General features: G+C 41.7%; 1 protein-coding gene across 31 annotated transcripts in view; it reads left to right on the top strand.

Moving 5' to 3' along the window:
• The window catches only part of DTNB (dystrobrevin beta), a 280,987-nt gene that overhangs the window by 178,282 nt on the left and 83,124 nt on the right, over positions 1-19,581 (top strand). For 30 of the 31 annotated variants that reach the window (XR_010835611.1, XR_010835614.1, XR_010835612.1 and 27 more), the window contains exon 10: positions 9,905-9,982. Coding sequence is in view for 24 of the 31 variants with exons in the window: in XM_067007966.1 (XP_066864067.1) it covers positions 9,905-9,982 (78 nt within the window). In the remaining 7 variants the exon portion in view is untranslated. Of the gene's footprint in view, positions 1-9,904; positions 9,983-12,528; positions 13,285-19,581 lie in introns of those variants that run through there. The other variant, XM_067007974.1, reaches the window with a different exon arrangement.

Consider the following 19,581-nt stretch of genomic DNA (forward strand, 5'->3'; position numbering starts at 1 on the left):
CTTGGCCATCTGTATGTCTTCCTTGGTGAAGTGTCTATTTAGGTCTTCGGCCCATTTTTTAATTGGATTGTTTGTTTTTTTGACATTGAGCTCCATGAGCTATTTGTATATTTTGGAGATTATTCCTTTGTCTGTTGTTTTATTTGCAGATATTTTCTTCCATTCTGAGGGTTGTCTTTTTGTCTTGTTTATGGTTTCCTTTGCTGTGCAAAAGCTTTTAAGTTTAATTAAGCCCCATTTGTTTATTTTTGTTTTTATTTCCATTACTCAAGGAGGTGGGTCTAAAAAGACCTTACTGTGGTGTATGTCAAAGAGTGTTCTTCCTACGTTTTCCTCTAAGAGTTTTATAGTGTCTGGTCTTACATTTAGGTCTTTAGTCCATTTTGAGTTTATTTTTGTGTATGGTGTTAGGTGGTGTTCTGATTTCATTCTTTTACATGTAGCTGTCCAGTTTTCCCAGCACCACTTACTGAAGAGGCTGTCCTCTCTCCATTGAATGTTCTTGCCTCCTTTGTTGTAAATTAGGTGACCATATGTGCAAGGGTTTATTTCTGGGCATTCTGTCCTGTACCATTGATATGTATTTCTGTTTTTGTGCCAGTACCATACTATCTTTATTGCTGTAGCTTTGTGGTATAGTTTGAAGTCAGGGAGCCTGATTCCTCCAACTCCATTTTTCTTTCTCAAGATTGCTTTGGCTCTTCGGGCTCTTTTGTGTTTCCATACGAATTGTGAAATTTTTTGTTCTAATTCTGGGACGGATGCCATTGGTAGTTTGATAGGGATTGCATAGAATCTGTAGATTGCTTTGGGTAGTATAGTAATTTTCACAACATTGATTCTTCCAATCCAAGAACATGGTATATTTCTCCATCTGTTTATGTCATCTTTGATTTCTTTCATCAGTATTTTATTTTCTGAGTATAATCTTTCACCTCCTTAGGCTGGTTTATTCCTAGGTATTTTTGTTGTTGTTGTTGCGACGGTAAATGGGATTGTTTCCTTAATTTCTCTTTCTGATTTTTCATTGTTGGTGTATAGGAGTGCCAGAGATTTCTGTGCATTAATTTTGTATCCTGCAACCTTACCAAATTCATTGATTAGTTCTAGTAGTTTTCTGGTGACATGTTTAGGATTTTCTATGTATAGTTATCATGTCATCCGCAAACAGTGACAGTTGTACTTCTTTTCCAATTTGTATTCCTTTTATTTCTTTTTCTTCTCTGATTGCCATGGCTAGGACTTCCAAACCTATGTTGCATAAGAGTGGTGAGAGTGGACATCCTTGTCTTGTTCCTGATCTTAGTGGAAATGCTTTCAGTTTTTCACCATTGAGTATGATGCTCACTGTGGGTTTGTCATATATGGCCTTTATTATGTTGAGGTGGGTTCCTTCTATGCCCATTTTCTGGAGAGTTTTTATCATAAATGGGTGTTGAATTTTGTCAAAAGCTTTTTCTGCATCTGTTGAGAGAATCATATAGTTTTTATTCCTTAATTTGTTAATATGGTGCATCACATTAATTGATTTGCATATATTGAAGAATCCTTGCATCCCCGAGATAAATCCCACTTGATCATGGTGTATGATCCTTTTAATGTGCTGTTGGATTCTGTTTGCTAGTATTTTGTTCAGGATTTTTGCATCCATGTTCATCAGTGATATTGGTCTATAATTTTTTTGTGTGTGATATCTTTTTCTGGTTTTGGTGTCATGGTGATGGTGGCTTCGTAGAATGAGTTTGGGAGGTTTCTCCCTCTGCAATTTTTTGGAAGAGTTTGAGAAGGGTCAGTGTTAGCTCTTCTCTAAATGTTTGATAGAATTCGCCTGTCAGTCCATCTGGTCCTGGAGTTTTGTTTGTTGGAAGATTTTTAATTACTGTTTCAATTTCATTACTTGTGTTAGGTCTGTTTATGTTTTCTAATTCTTCCTGGTTCAGTCTTGGAAAATTGTACCTTTCCAAGACTTTGTCCATTTCTTCATGGTTGTCCATTTTATTGGCATATAGTTGTTTTTAGTAGTTCCTTATAAACCTTTATACTTCTTCAGTGTCCGTTGTGATTCCTCCTTTTTCATTTCTAATTTTATTGATTTGCATCCTCTCCCTTTTTTTCTTGATGAGTCTAAGGGTTTATCAGTTTGTTTTGTTTATCTTCTCAAAGAACCAGCTTTTAGTTTTACTGATCTTTGCTATTGTTTTCTTCATTTCTGTTTCATTTATTTCTGCTCTGATTTTTATTATTTCCTTCTACTGACTTTGGGTTTTCTTTGTTCTTCTTTCTCCAGTTATTTTAAGTGTAGGGGTAGATTGTTTATTTGAGATTTTTCTAGTTTCTTGAGGTGAGATTGACTTGCTATGAACTTCCCTCTTAGAACTGCTTTTGCTGCATCCCATAGGTTTTGGGTTGTCGTGTTTCCATTGTCATTTGTTTCTATGTATTTTTAAAATTTCTTCTTTGATTTCTTCAGTGATCCCTTGTTTATTTAGTAGCACACTGTTTAGCCTCCGTGTATTTGTGTTTTTTACTTTTTTTTTTTTTCCTGTAATTGATTTCCAATCTCATAGTGTTGTGGTCAGAAAAGACACTTGATACGATTTCAATTTTCTTAAATTTTCCGAGGCTAGGTTTGTGACCCAAGATGTGATCTGTCTTGGAAAATGTTCCGTGTGCACTTGAGAAGAAAGTGTATTCTGCCACTTTTGGGTGGAATGTTCTATAAATATCAATTAAATCTATCTGGTCTATTGAGTCATTTAAAGCTTGTGTTTTCTTATTTATTTTCTGTTTGGAAGATCTGTCCATTGGTGTAAGTGGCATGTTAAAGTCCCCTACTATTATTGTGTTACTGTTAATTTCTTCTTTCATGGTTGTTAGCATTTGCCTTATGTATTGAGGTGCTCCTATGTTGGGTGCATAAACATTTATAATTGTTATATCTTCTTCTTGGGTTGATCCTTCGATCATTATGTAGTATCCTTCTTTGTCTCTTGTGATAGTCTTTATTTTAAAGTCTATTTTATCGGATACGAGTATTGCTACTCCAGCTTTCTTTTGATTTCCATTTGCATGGAATATCTTTTTCCATCCCTTCACCTTCAGTCTGTATATGTCGCAAGGTCTGTAGTGGGTCTCTTGGTAGATGGCGTATATATGGGTCTTGTTTTTGTATCCATTCAGCCAGTGTATGTCTTTCGTTGGGGCATTTTATACATTTACATTCAAGGTTATTATTGATATGTATGTTCCGATTACCATTTTCTTAATTGTTTTGGGTTTGTTTTTGTGGGTCTTTTCTTCTCTTGTGTTTCCCACCTAGAGAAGTTTCTTTAGCATTTGTTGTAAAGCTGGTTTGGTGGTGCTGAATTCTCTTAGCTTTTGCTTGTCTGAAAAGCTTTTGATTTCTCCATTGAATCTGAATGAGATCCTTGCTGGGTAGAGAAATCTTGGTTGTAGCCTTTTGTCTTTCATCACTTTAAGTATATCCTGCCACTCCCTTCTGGCCTGCAGAGTTTCTGCTGAAAAATCAGCTGATAACCTTATGGGGATTCCTTTATATGTTATTTTTTGTTTTTCCCTAGCTGATTTTAATATTTTTTCTTTGAATTTAATTTTTGTTAGTTTGATTAATATGTGTCTTGGTGTGTTTTTCCTAGGGTTTATCCTGTATGGGAGTCTCTGTGCTTCCTGGCCTTGGGTGACTATTTCCTTTCCCATGTTAGGGAAGTTTTCCACCATAATCTCTTCAAATGTTTTCTCAGACCGTTTCCTTTTCTCTTCTTCTTCTGGGACCCCTGTAATTTGAATGTTGGTGCATTTAGTGTTGTCCCATAGGTCTTAAGATTGTCTTCAGTACTTTTCATTCTTTTTTCTTTATTCTGCTCCTCAGCAGTTATTTCCACCATTTTGTCTTCCAGCTCACTTATTCGTTCTTCTGCCTCAGTTTTTCTGTTATTGATTCCTTCTAGTGTATTTTTCATTTCAGTTATTTTGTTGTTCATCCCTGTTTGTTTGTTCTTTAGTTCTTCTAGATCTTTGTTAAACATTTCTTGTATTTTCTCAATCCATGCCTCCATTGTATTTCCAAGATTCTGGATCATCTTTACTATCATTACTCTGAATTCTTTTTCAAGTATATTGCCTATTTCCTCTTCATTTATTTAATCTTATAGGTTTTTACCCTGCTCCTTCATATGTGACATATTTTTTTGCCATCTCTTCTTTTTTTTTTTTTTTCCTTTATGAGTGGGATTGTGTTCCTGTCTTACTGGTTGTTTGGCCTGAGGCTTCCAACACTGGAGTTTGTAGGCTGTTGAGTAGAATTGGGTCTTGGTGCTGAAATGAGGACATCCTTGAGACCTCACTCTGGTGAATATTACCTGGAGTCTGAGGTTCTCTGTTAGTCCAGTGGTTCCGACATGGAGCTCCCACCTCAGGAGCTTTGGCCCAAGCCCCAGCTCGTGAACCAAGATCCCGCAAGCCACATGGGGTGGCAAAAAAAGGAAAAAGAACAATAACAAAGTAAAAAATAAAATTAGACTAGGAAACTAACGGATATGTTAGAAATAAAAATAAAAATATAGATGAATCAACAACTGGAAGGTACAACAGTACCATAATAGTAAAGAAGAGGAGGAGGGAAAAGAGAAAACAAAAAACGGGGAAAAGGCCTTGGCTGTGGAGGGCGGGGCCTGAGCAAGGGTGAGGCTTGGGTGGTAGGCGGGGCCTATGCTTAGAACCCACAGGGCTGGAAAAGGTCCTAGGGGATATGGGGGGTGGGGCTTAGGCTTAAGGAACAGAAGGGGCCCAGGTGTGCCCCCCAACCTTGGTCTCAGAGGGCAGGGGACCTCACCTGGGAGCCCAGCAGGCTTCCTGGGCTTGAGTAGGCGGGGCAAATGCCCTCCTCTCCTCTCCAGCTCTTCCTGTCCTGAAGGGCCCCTCCCACCTGCTTCTCCTGTTCTCCCCTTGGCCTTCTTCCTATGCCCCCAGGACCAATGCAGTGGGGGGTGGGGGGACCTTGGAGGGCAGAGGACTGTCCTGGGAGCTCAGCAGGCTCCCCGGGCCTAGTGGGTGGGGCAAACACCCTCGACTCCTCTCCCGCTCCTCCCAGAGGACCCCTCCCTCCTGCCTCTCCTGATCTCCCCAGCGTCCCTCGTCCCTCTTATGCCTTCAGGACTCACGGGGCCTGGAGGGAGCTTTGGAGGGCAGGGGACCAGCCTGGGAGCTTAGCAGGCTCCCTGGGCCCACATGGGCGGAGCAGTCGTCCTCTGCTCCTCTCCCACTCCTCTCGGAGGGCCCCTCCTGCCTGCCTCTTCTCATCTCCCCAGCCTCCCTCCTATGTCCCCAGGACCAATGTGGCCGGGGTGGCGGGGGGTGGGGGGTGGGTCTTGGAGGGCAGGGCACTGGCCTGGGAGCTCAGCAGGTCCCCCCAGGCCCAGTGGGCCGCGTGATTGCCCTCCGCTCCCGGAGGGCCCCTCCCGCCTGCCTCTCCTGATCTCCCTGGCCTCAGGGGCGCCAATCCTGTTTGGCCTCCACTTCTCCTCCCTACTCTGTTCCCCAAAGTCCTACCGGTTCACTTGGGGGTTTCTGCAGTCTCCTTGGGCGTCACGGTTTTCCACCGGCAGCCGGCAGGCGCCCTAGTTGTGGGGAGACTCTAACTCGGTGTCTTCCCACACTGCCATCTTGACTCTGCCCTTCTAATAGGAGTTTTGTCTAACTAGTAACCAGAAGCTCTCTACCTATCGTCTAAGCCACCCTATTACTGGATATTTTCCCAAACTTAGCTTGCTCCACCTGAAAAAAGTAAATTAAAAGGCATCTTTATAATGATCAGAGTATTCAAATGAACAGCTACAATTTAAATGATGACACTCAAATATTTTCAAACTTGACATCTCACCTGGGTTCCATTCTCTTATTTCCAACTGCTTGGAAGATACAGGTAAGATATCATTTACCTGTGCTTACCAATGCCACTTCAGATTCAGCGACTTCACAACTGAAAGCAGTTCACCCTTACTTTCCTGCTCATTCTCTTTACTCCCACCAGTCCAACACCAAATCCTGTTTCCTACTCTTGTGTTCCCCAGTTTGGATATGTTATCACTATCTACCCAGTAGTCGAGGTAAAAATCTCAGTTATTCTTTATTCACTAACCGTGTGTACTTAATCTGTCACCACATCTTATCCATGTTACCTCCACAGTGTTTTCCCTTTTGTCTGTTCCCCATTAACTACCACTGTCCACCCTCATAATCACTGATCTGGACAATTGCCATAACCTCTTCATTGAAGTCCCAGCTTCCATTCCCTCCTCCTTCCAAACCTCTTGCACATAAATGATTTTTAAATGGGCGTGTTTATATTAAAAAGAATCCTCTTGCCCCTAGAGATTCAGATTAACTAAATTGAGGGTAGAGCTTGGATATCTCATTATATAAAAAACTTCCCAGATGATTCCAGTGCACACCTGGATTAAGACCAATATTTTACAAGCTTCTGGAGTCATCATTTCAAAAGCCTGCTATAGTCACATCATCCTTTGGCTTAAAAAGTTCTAATGCGTCCCCCACTGCCTACAGTATAAAGTGCAAACTTCTTCGCTTGTGATAGAACAGGTGTCATTCACATCCGGGCCCTCATCTCCCTTTCCGGATGCATTTTCAACTACTCCCCTCCCAAGGCCTTTGAGTCTAGCCAAATAAGTTATACCCAAATATGCCATGTACTTTTGGATTTTTGTGCCTTTTTCCATACCATTTCTTCTAAGTTGCCCTTAACTTTTTTCTATATCTGGAAAACTCTCTCCTCAATGTGACTTACACCTGACTATACCCCTTGTTCTTCCAGGCAGGAGTAACAGCGCTTCATCTGTGACTCCACAACACTTTGTGTAGACTTGTGTTGCTGCTCTCATTACTTTGAATTGTGATGATTTGTTTACATACATATAGTTAGGTTATTAAGATAAAGATAGTCCTACTTATCTTGTATGAGTAGGCACCTAGGAGGCATGCCTCTTTCCTTTTGATTAAGAATTAACAAATTCTCTTGGGAATTCCCTGGCGGTCCAGTGGTTAGGACTTGGTGCTTTTCACTGCCAGTGGCTCAGGTTCAATCCCTGGTCAGGGAGCTAAGATCCCACAAGCCTCGTGGCACCGCCAAAAAAAACAAAAACAAAAGAAAAAAAAATTAGCAAATTCTAAATATATTTTAAAAAAGAATTAACAAATTCTAAGTCTTCTTTTTATACCTACCTTTTCTAACTAGCAAATTACTTTCTGTCTAGATCATTCATCTGTTTCTATCTCCTCATCCAAAAAATTGGCCCGTCTTATTAACAAAAGGAACCTCTCAAATCTCTGTACCAAGTGATGGTTGGTGGTCACTTGGGTATCATGGGACTCATTAGTGTCTAAAAATACCTTGCTGAGATCTTCACCAAAGGAAGATATAGAACATCTGGTGACATGTTCAAGGTATTCAGCAAGTTTTGAATGTTAAAGATCAGCAAAACTGATGTGGTGAGTTGTGTCAATTCTACCGCTTTGTAAGTTTCTGTAACTGGTACCATTAATGTCTGCTTCACACCTAGAAGCATTCTTTTTTTTTCTTAAGCCAGAAGTCATTTTTGGTGCATTACATCTCCTAAGACCACATCTAAGCTGTTGGCTTTCACAGTGAATTATGGGCCTAGTGGTAGATTCTACAGGAAAGACCCCCTTTAAGTTTTCAGATGCCTCTTTCATCTTGGACCATAAACACATACCTATTTCCCTAACAAAACATTAGGAGTTCAGAAATGGTATGAAATTTGGGCGCAGTTATGATTAGTTTACAACTTACAATGTAATCATTACTGTCTGGTTTTGAGTATTAGAGAAGAGGCTTTGATATGTGTGCTGTAAGAGAATAATTGATCATGATGTCTACCAAGAGATAGAGATAATTATTAAAGACTTCTGTGACATCGGACCAAACAAAATGCTACAAATCATGAGATTTTATCACATGGATCCACTCTTAGGGAATTAAAAAACTTTTTTTTCCGATTGTCATTTTTCCTCAGAGAATGACAGAAAGGAAATTGAATGCAGTAATATCTTCAATATTGAAATATACTGGGTAACTACATAAGTTCTGAAATCAACATGAACATGTCCTTATCTTGTTTTGGAAATGGGGTGATAATAATAGTATATTAAAGAAGCAAAGGCCATTGTGTTTGCAGGACCAGAATGTTTCTGGTGCCTTCTGTATGAAAAGTTATGATGCTGGATTTGTTTCTTTCATAGGAATTGTCTCCTTATTCCCTTTGGACAATGAATTTAAAAGAATCAGGCAAAAATATAAATTTAGGGCTAAAATGAAGCTAGTTTCTGTGTTCACTTCTGTTATTAATCAACCTAAAACAGTTGATTAATTGACTATATCTCAGCACAGCACTACCTTTAGGCTTGAAAGTTTGGAGGCAAAATTGGGTAGCTGCCTGGAAAGTAGGTAGTGAGATAAATAACATGGAATTGAATTCTAGCCTAGAAAGGCATATTTCAATTCTGAATGTCTTACTTTGTCACACAAAGGGAGGAATGTGTGACAATAAGCATACTGCTGTGGCTTAAAAATCAAGGACCTAAATTGATTCCCTGCAAATTACTTCCCATCTTTGATCCTCTCCATTAAATGGAGAGGATTAAATTTCCCTACCCGGAAGTGAAGTTGGTTTTTTTAAAAAGGAGGGTAGAGATAGATAGATGTAGAGGTCGATCCATCCACCCATCCCTCTTAAACTTTTCTCTAAGTACGTTGGATCTGCCTGAAAATTTTCCCTTGAGCCTGTGTTTGAATGGACTATGAAACCTGCCAAAACAATAAAGGTCCTGGTCCCTTAACGTTCACCAGGACTTGCTGAGTATAACCTCTAAAAAACAATTTCATAGTTAACTCAGCTCTTAGAGATGAGGAGGAACCAGGAGGTAGTTCCCAAACACTTAAATATGAGAGAAGGACTTTTCTCTTTCACTTTTCTGCTTTTGATGGACAAATTTCTCTGAAAAGTACTTCTTTCAGTTTAGGAGAGGAAGTGAGAGATTTCCCAGGAGGAATATTTAGCAATAGTCATGTGGTTCCAAGTGCAAGACAGAAGCCCTTTGTAACTGAACCTGGTGGGGAAGGAGAGGGGCTGAAGAATGGCTGAAACGCAGAATCACAGATTCTTTTTGATAATTTTGGAGTTGTTCATTCAGGACTCTCACAAGAGGAAAAAAGAGACCTTGAGTCCAGAAAACCAGCCTCTAAAGACAAGTTATCAAAAATGCTTACTTCAAATTTAAATTTGGATTAGTTTATGAAAGAAAACCTTCTAACCAGAGTACAGGTGTGAACTCATTGTTAAGATTCTAGTAAAGGATTAATAAAAGAACTTAGTATTTAACAATTTAATTGTTTCGGTAAAAAGTATACAAACTAAATCTGAAGGAAGACAGTGAGCTCTAACCAAATCTCAGGAAAAACATGCATGTTTTGCCGTTTTGACCTTTGTAACACACCACAGATGCCACACACCTAGCGATCCTGTAAACAACTGAAATGCAGAATGCAGATTCTTGTGTGCTAACACTGTAAAACGAGAGCCACTGGAGTTATATCCCTGTAGCCGTGTGGGTACAGTTCGTTGCTCCTGTCCGGGTAGCACATGGCTCTGGGGTCCTTTGGCTTTGTGCGAGAGGACCTTCTTGTTGAGTTTACTTAGGTCGAAAGTATCCACTTCTACCCCCACTCCCTATGGCTCCCACTGTGCTTATCAGGAATGATAGTTGGTCCTTTGCCCTTATCACTTTTTCATTTGTTTCCCCTAGTCTCACTGGTAATTATTAATATAATGTCAATGTCTTTTCTTTTCAGTCCTCCTCGCCCTCTGACGAATGTGAATGACACCGTGGTGAGCCACATGTCCTCCGGGGCACCCACTCCCACCAAGAGGTACGCGATGCTTGTGCGGCAGTTGCTGCTCACAGTTGGGTACTGGCCTCTGGCCTGGGAAGCAGAGCATTCCACAGGGCAGAAAGGACTGGCTTTCCTCCCCTCCTTTGACTGTCTTTTTATATTATTTCTGACTTTTTATCTTCCTTTTTTTCCCTACTAACTTATAAATATAGCAACTGAAGGAGGCTGCTTTGGAGTGGTGCCTGAGGTGGAAGCTCTCCATTTGTGACAAGCAGTGAATATAGTGTCAAAGCAGATTAGGCATGTTTGAGGTCTCTTTTTTTAACATCAAACAATATTTTGATGAGCATGAATTTCAACAGTTTTGCATTAGAGCTCTTGAAGCATCAAAGATCATTTCTGCTTCCTGATTTGACTCTGTAAATTGAGCTAATTCCTTATATTCTAAATCATTCTACATAGAATTCATAAACATTTAAGCCGAAAAGCCTGAGTCCCTCTCTTAGTTATACAGGGAGTTTCCTTAGGGTCCTTCAAGGAACTAGAACAGTCTACTCCTTCTTCCTCTTTATTTAGTTTACTCTTCTCCAGAATTCTCTTAGGCAGGACTTAAAAGATCTGTATGAAATGGTTTACTTTCTGTCTGATTTAAGCTGTTCCATCACCAGAGCAATGCAGAAAGTCCCTGAAGGGCACAACCATTAAAGAATTCTTTCTAACAGTCATCACTCAAAAAAAAAAACAAAAAAGAATGAATACATTCCAACCCACTCCCCAAGTCCTTCCTGAAGCAAAGCACTTTGTACTGCAAACCTGAAGAAAACTATATGTACCTATTGCTTTGGATCAATTTAGCTATAGAAACGTCATTTACTTAATAATACTTCGGCTTAATGTATATAATATATAATACTTAAGATCAACTGTGTTTGTTCCATTGGGTAAAACTCCTGAGGCAATATTTCCCAAACTTGAGTGATGAGAAGAATCACCCGGGTCACTTGCTAAACATACACACTTCTGAGATCACATCAGACCCAGTGGATCCTGAGATCCTGGGAAGCTACACTTTTAACAAGTATTCCAGGTGATTCTTATCATCAAGCAGATTTGGGAAATAGCCTTAGAAGCAAAGGAGTAAACTATAGGAATCCTCCACCCTGGAATAGAGGATTTAGGGACTTAACAAATGAGAGTGACTTGATAATACAGTGTTATCCACAGGGAGACTCAAGACCCTGACCAGGTGAGAGTACTTGTCCGCAGCCTTGTTGGGACACTACTAGCAGGACAATAGCCGAGCTGCTTCTTTGGGGCAGAATTGAGTGGTATGAGCACAGACTTCTGAGCCAGACTGCACTTGAATCCTGGCTGTCACCTGACCTTGAACAAGATTCTTATCTTTGTTGATTTATCTGTAGAATGAGGAGAATAATAGTATGTATGTTGTGGGGTTTATGTGAGAATGTAACATACTGTTGTCATTATTTAGGAAGTAAACTGTAATGAGAGAACAGGTGAGGAAGAGAGAATAATCTATGGCTAATGCCCTCTCAAGGAAGAACAGAGGCTTATGAAAGAGTACAAAGCAGTTAAACCTCTCCCACCTGCCTAGATTTTATAACCACCCTTGCTGGCCTTAACTTTTTATGTTAAACACCCATAGCATTCAGACCCAGACCTAGAATCTAAATATCAACTCAGGAATGTTTCTGTTTCAAAACTAGGAAGACAAGGTAGATTATTGAAAGAAGTCAGCTTGTAGGTTTTATGTTAGTTTTAGCAATGCCATCTATTAGGGTTTCACTTCACCTGGGTTCTCTTCATTTACTACTTTTGTCACTTTGAGTCACCTGAGTCCCTGAGGGCCCTAAGTGCATGGTGATCAAGGGCACCATGCATTCAGTGACCACAGCTGAACGTAGCTCCTAGAGGCTGTTGGAGGGAGTACATATTTCTGGATGATGTTTTGCTGCATGAGAAGACTGAAAGAAGGGACTTGGGAGCAGTCGTCATCACAGCTCCTCTCTAGAAGGACTACTAACCTTTAGGCTTGATGTTGCTGTATGAAGCTCCAGCTCAGTAGTCAGTGGCCAGCTGTAATTGTCAGTCACACAGTATCTACCATTTCTGAAAGCTGTTTCAGATAATATAGTATAGTCTGGGTTAAGATTTTATTTTAAAGTCAGCATTTCAGCTAGCATCTCTTTCTAGGCTCAGTCAATGCTAGAGGTGGTTGTCACAGACTCTCCATGGGCTGACCAGCAGACCAAGCGTAGCCAAAGCCCTTAGGAGACCAAAACCAAGGCGGAGCTCTGTAACTTACCAAGAAGAGTAGTTGCTGGAGGAGAGGCTACGTGGGAACATGATGCCCCTGTCCTAACAATATTGTCCTTGGAATTTTAGGAGATTTCATTTATTTTCAGGATGAGATTATGATAGAACATACGGACATGAATTGTGTAATTCATAGATTTGGCTCTTCATGGCCCCAGTTTCTAAATGGTATAAATTTCAGGTAGTATCCTATTTACTTCCTCGAGGACTGATCAGTTTTTATTTTCTCCTCTGAATGTCGTCAGACCTTTGTCTCCAGAGTCTGATGAAAGCCAGGAACCCAGCACGTCATCCCAGTCATAGATCCTTCCTCTGCTGGGGCAGAGAATTCACAAGGGGCACAAAGCTACTCTACAGAAATAAGAGGTTTTCTTTAGAACTCAGCATAAGACATAAATCACTGAATCAGACAAGAACGTGCACATTAATAAAAATGCAGGAAAAGTTAAGAGCTCCAGTTTCTAACTTTTCGATAAGCTGTGCATTTAAGACTAGTGGTGACCCGGGACTTCCCTGGTGGCCCAGTGGATGAGACTCCAGGCTCCCAATGCAGGGGGCCCAGGTTCATCCCTGGTCAGGGAACTAGATCCCACAGGCATGCCACAACTAAGGGTTCGCATGCTATAACTAAGGAGCCCGTGTGCCACAACTAAGGAACCAGTGAGCAGCAACTAAGGAACCCACCTGCCACAACTAAGAGCTGGCAAGTCACAGCTAAAGAGCCCTGGAGCCACAACTAAGGGAGCCCACCTGCCACAACTAAGGAGCCCATGTGCTGCAGCTAAGGAGCCGGCAAGCCGCAACTAAGGAAGCCCACCTGCTGCAACTAAGGAGCCCACGTGCCACAGCTAAGGAGCCAGCAAGCTGCAACTAAGGAGCCCACCTGCCTCAACTAAGACCTGGTGCAATCAAATAAATAAATACATTTTAAAAAAAAAAAAAATGATAACCCCAGTGGTGAAAAACAATACTTGATTAGTCCAAATAAAAGATGATCTCAGATGTAATGGTTACTTTGTACAGAAGAAAACCTTATAAATGGCAAAGATGCAGGCAGTCATGTGAGAAACTGTAAATTATGTTCCTGAAAGGTTCCACTCTAGGGATTTGCCCTCTGTAATATTTTTATTGACATTTCTACAGTTGAAAAGCAATTTCATCTTTGTCTTAGACGAAGTAGTTTCTGGAAATTTGCTTTCTGTTAAAGAATCAGAACAGTACACATAAAAACAAACAAACTTTCAAAACTTTAAAACAGACTTAAAATGTCCCTCCACTATCTGACTTCCTCCAAAGCTTTGCTTCTGTCCCTCTTCTTCCCCAGGGTTCAGAGTGTTACTATGTTATGATGCTCTGTACTATTGTACTGTTTTAAGTCATACCTTATATTCAGACCAATATGAAAAATGATGCTAATATTTTTAATGTCTTCTAAAGCTTTGGCTTTAATTATTTATACACATATAAATGCTTACAATTCTGTGGGCATTTCATATAAGGTTGGCAGCAACAAAAACCTCCAGTGTGAAACTTTTGGCTTTGTGCATTTGATTGGTATAGTGGTTTTAATTCTTTTAACTTCAGGTATTAAAATCTAACTTTTAAAAGTACAAACGCAGTTAAGCACGATGAAAAAGTTCCAAAGGTCTGGTGTACAACCTTGTGCTTATACTTAAAAATACTCTAACATACACTTTAAAATTTGTTAAGAGAGTAGATCGTATGTGTTCTTACCACAATAAAAAAAAGAAGAAGAAGAAAATAAAAGGCACAAACCCACAGACAAAGGCAAAAGCAGAAGGGAAGGGCAGAGGTGTCCATAGATCACAAAGCAACTGAACTGCCACCGGGATGTCCACCTGTGGCTTCTCCATCTCTCGGCTTCTCTCAGTGTGCTGTCTTTTTTTTTTTTTTTTTTTTTTTTTTTTTTTTCAGTACGCGGGCCTCTCACTGTTGTGGCCTCTCCCTTTGCGGAGCGCAGGCTCCGGACGCGCAGGCTCAGCGGCCATGGCTCACGGGCCCAGCCGCTCCGCGGCATGTGGGATCTTCCCAGACCGGGGCACGAACCCATGTCCCCTGCATCGGCAGGCGGACTCTCAACCACTGTGCCACCAGGGAAGCCCTCAGTGTGCTGTCTTCATTCCCTTCTCCTACACAGCCACCTCTCAAGATGCCAATGGCTTCACTCACATCTACAGCCTTGTCACTCAAGAGGTTGTGCTTTTCCTCCCTAGGATTAGAAAACTCCAAGAAAGGATTCTTATTGTCCTGGATGGCGTTACCGCCCATCCTTGTGTATGTGTGATAAACCACACTCATTAGACCTGTATCATCAGAATAGAGGGAGGAGCATCTCCCCAAAAGAAGGTTCTACCGTCAAGAACAGGAGAGATCCTGGGAAAGAAAAATAACAGACTTTGTTGGCGGAGCACTGTTTTGCCACCAAGCACACAGATGTGTGCACAAGTGTGTACATGCACACACACATACCCCTTCCCATGCACGTTTCCACTTCCAGAGCTTTCCTCCTCAGACAATGCAGCAGTACGACTGCAAATGCACACTTGCCTTTCCCAGGAGTCTTATCCACCTCCTGCAGACAGCACTGGGTCCCCGATATCTAGGTCATGTCCATTTGTCAGGATCAGGTCTAGGTACATCTTTTGTGATTCATTAACCCGTTCTACCGTGGACCAAATTATAAGTTTTAAGAACTCACACATCTCTACAACTCACAGCTCTACAAAAGTAGAGATCTGAAAATAGGATAATTGCATTTTAGAGAAGGGAGGAAAGGGAAGTAACAGAAAACACGGTATATCAAGCCACATTTGCCTGTTTCCTCCTGAAACACCATGAAAGTGACAGTGGAGACATTTTCTTTAGTAGAAACCAACAACAGAGAAAAATGGACAAGGAGACAATAGCAACATTTTGGAAGCAGCAAAGCAGATGGATGAGTGGTAACTGATTTAACTGGAGAGAATTAAAACCTAAGCCAGCAGAGAAACCCGGAGGAAAGCCCACCCGGGAATTAGAAGGCTCCGAGGGAGGGATACAGAACGACAGCTGATAGTCTGTTTAAGAAGCACTTACAGTCTCAGTCTCAGATTGCCTACATAACTGGACCTCTACCCCTACCCCACCCTGCCAGAGTTGAGATTTATGTTTGTGGTTTCTGGAATAATACTACCCCCATAAAAACCCTAGTTGTCTTAATTATCTCACCTTAGTGGACTGAGGCAACTGGCTTCCAGTCAGTGCATCTCTTTCCCTTGCAATATCTTATTAAAGACTTCAAGAGATCACTACTGCATCCTATTATTCCTCTCAAAGTGCCTGGGACTCCAGCCAGAAGGGGCGCAAGATCTAAGTCCCAGGATCCCAGAGATTACAGTTTAACCAGTGGCTTTGCTCTATAGCCGTATAGCGAAGATTGATGTATTCCCTCCCTGGGAGGGAGTGTTTTGCTACCATCGACACCTCACCTTGACTTAGCTAGTTCCAGTGTTACACCCCACTCCTAGTATTAGTTTCTATTTTGGTCAGAACTCTTGGCTGTTAAGTAACAGAAGCTCAGTGTGAATTTGCTTAGGGAAAACGAGAAGATTTTTTGTTTTTGTAACCAAGACTGTGGGCAAAGCAGCGGGTATGTGGCTGGGCCTCCCGGATGACAGAGCAAGGGGAACTCTAACTCATGTAGGTGTTTCCCCCCAACCCACCCCCTGCCCGTGCTCCTTTCTGCTGTCCACTACACATCTGCTCCCTCTTTCCTAAGGTAACTACCTTCTCACGCAGCAGGGAACAAAGCCAAAAGACCTGTGTGTTCACACTTTGTAACCTTATTACCCTATGTGGATCCAATTTGAAAACTTTCAGTGAAAGTTCCGTTTGATCCATCTTGGATCATGTTACCCACCCTGGGGTTTTCTGTTTAGTGGTCCTACCTAGAATAACATGGTTGAATGGGTTGGGGGTCAGGTCACAAAAAAGCGGGAGGGTGTGCTGCCCCTGGAGAAGGTAGAGATGCTGAGGAGACATGCAGGTATAAGCTTCTTTTTCAGGTGGTTTCTGACAAAAAATTGCACGTGTAAGTATATTACATCACACTTCCATTTGCATGGATTTGTTTCAGGAGACCTTTTTTCCTTCACCACCTCATTTTTATTTTTCTCAAAGGTTAAATAATTCTTTCTATTCTGTTCAGTTTGTGAAGGTGATTGTGTTGGGACATAACACCACCTCTGGGTGGTAACAGGTGAATATGAGAGCCACAGACCCTGAGTAAGCCACCAATTGTGAGGAATCTTAAGTAAAGGCAAGATTTTTTCAGAACTTTTTTACTTTAATACATACTTCACAAGAAGGAAAAGCAGTTTTTAAAGACCAGAAGATGCTACAATAGAAGTACTATTTCTGAGCTGTAGAAACATGACCAAGTTAAGAGGTGGGTTGTTAAAATGGCTTTTTGCCCGGGTGCCAAGGTAAAGAGTTTATCTTGTTATCTACAGAAAACAGTGGAATGACAAAAGCCACAGCATGCCGCTTTTTCAGGCTGAAAACAACAGAGGTGTGGGGAAACTGAGAAAAGAGGCAAAATGAACTTGGCCGTGGCAGAAACTATTCATATGTGGACTCAGGCCACTGATGGTCTTTCTTTCTGTGAAATGAGAAAAATAGAGTTTGGTTGAAAAGCAAGAGCTAATGAGGTTTTCAGCGTGGCCATGAAACAACTACCTTGTGTGAATTCTTCGTGAGAACCTCTCCAAGGCAACTCAGGAATTATTTTTTTCTCCAATCTTTTTTTTTTTTTTTTTTTAAAGACAGAAAAGCAGAGTAATTGAAAATTAACACATAATCTTATGGAACTGCAGGGTCTCGGTGTTGGCAGATTTCCAAAGTTTGTCTGACGGCCTGGGCAGCCCGCCAACTTTCAACTGCTTTTGGGTTGGGATTAAATTCCATTTCCATTCAGGCATTTAAGGTAAACCCTTCAGCAGTTCTAACTCAGGTCAGTACGGACTAAAAGCTTATTTCCAATTCCATACTTCAAAACCTTAATTTGAATAGTTTCCTCCTCTCGTTGGACTGAGGCTTGAGGTCCTAAATGTGAGCAACAATCACGTCTATTATGGACTGTCAGCAAAGCAGAGGGGAAGAAAGAACAGGCTTGCAGAGAAAGATGGTGAGTTGAGTGTTGTCATGCTTGGATTGAGATTCCTGAGGGATCCTGGGAGTGAAGACAGGCTCTGTAGATTTTGGATGCTGGGGTGCTCTTTCTGGCTTGAGTTAGGTACCTTTGGTTAAAACACAGGAGGAAGATTTTAGTTATGTTGAGTTAGAGGTGCCTGTGCGACACCAGGGAACCAGACCATAGCATGAGTTCTTGGCATCCAGATACTTCCAGCTACCTTGGTTTCATGCTAGCAAAGGGCAGACCAGTCCTGAGATCCAACAAATGACCAGTAGAACTTACACACACGCACACACACACACACACACAGCCTCTCTCTCTCTCGGTCTCTCTCTCTCTCTCTCTCTCTCTCTCTCTCTCTCTCTCTCTCTCTCTCTCTCTCTCTCTCAGCTGACTTGGTGCAGTGTGCTGCTTTCTAATGATGGGATGCTCCATGAGCTTATGCACATGATGGAAATTCCTATAGCAGCACTCAGATTCCTGTGCTGATCTGGCTTAAACCTACGTTTTTTTTATTCCTTTTAAGATCAAACTATTAAAATATTTCAACTTATTTTAATGAGCAGACATTTAAAACAATCAATGCTGTAGTAAAAGGTCTTACCTTTTCCTGGATCTTATTAGGAAACCTCCCGTGTACTCCCCACCAATCCAGTCTTGTCTTTGCAACCAAAGGGATTTTTCTGAAATGCAAGTCTGAATATGTTACTCTCCTGGATAAAAGTCTCCCGTGGCTCTTCCTTTCTGCATTGCTGTCCAAGAGCATGGATATGTTTTGTGCTAACTGGTATGGTAGCAAATAGCCATATGTGGGTATTGAACACTTGAAATGTGACTGGGGCAACGCAGTGAAGTTTTAGTTTTATTTAATTTGAATTAATTTGATTTTTTTTTTTTTCGGTGGTACGTGGGCCTCTCGCTGTTGTGGCCTCTCCTGTTGCGGAGCACAGGCTCCGGACGTGCAGGCTCAGCGGCCATGGCTCACGGGCCCAGCCGCTCCGCGGCATGTGGGATCTTCCCGGAGCGGGGCACGAACCCGCGTCCCCTGCATCGACAGGCGGACTCTCAACCACTGCGCCACCAGGGAAGCCCAATTAATTTGAATTTAAACAGCCACATGTGGCTAGTGGCAGTGCAGTTCTGCAGGATAAAGCCCACATTCTTCATTTCTGAGCTGACCCTTGCTAGCCTCTACAGCGGTACCTATTCCACTCTTTCTACTTGGCATCTACGCTCGGAATTACTTAGTCACTCACAGTTCCCCAAGCAGGTTTCTGCATATGCTGCTTCCGCCTTGGTGCTTCCCATCCTTCTTCCTGTTATTCCCCTCTCCTTGTCATCTAATTCTGCCTTCTTAACTTAGCTTCAGCCCCTCCAGGAAGCCTCCCCTAAATCCTAAAACTAGATTGTGTTCATCTTCTGTGTTCTGTAACATCCTGTACATATCACACTGTTGTAATTACCTGTTTGTTCCATGCCTTTCTAGACTCTTAGCTCCCTGAGGGCAAGGACTCGCCAGGCTTTATGCAGAAACCTCTTCCTTTTCTCCAAATCTTGCCGCTGCTTGCCTCTTATCAGCTCTTCTTCTGCTAGGAAAGGGATTTTCTTCTTCAGTTATTTGAAGCATGTAGCATCTTATAATGTTGCCTGCTTGTTTCATTGAGGGCTGAGAAATAAAGGACATGAGTTATACTGGAGTATCAGGTTCTCATGCAGCAGCACCTGGCTCACTCCCGCTGTCCCCTCTTGGTTAGCTGTAACTTCCCTCTTTAACACCGAGAAAACTGACTCCCGTCAGTCACCATCTGTTCACTTTCTCGGTCAGTTCTAGTAGCGTGTAGAGCAGTTGCAGAATCGTTGATTTATATTTTATGCAGATTGTTGAGGTATTAGTCATGTATTATACAGCCCATCCACTTAAAGTGTACCACCACTTAGTGGTTTTTAGTGTATTCACAGAGTTGTGCAGCCGTTACCACAACCGATTTTAGAACATCTTCATCACCCCTCCGAATTGATTTGCTGCTAAAAAAATCTCCACAGTGTGGAGGCTCAACTGTAGAGGACAAGAGTGGAAGAGAGACCAGTCCAGAAGCTTTGGGAG

Source organism: Kogia breviceps, chromosome 11 (assembly GCF_026419965.1).
Source record: "Kogia breviceps isolate mKogBre1 chromosome 11, mKogBre1 haplotype 1, whole genome shotgun sequence".
In the NCBI taxonomy this organism is placed as follows: domain Eukaryota; kingdom Metazoa; phylum Chordata; class Mammalia; order Artiodactyla; family Physeteridae; genus Kogia; species Kogia breviceps.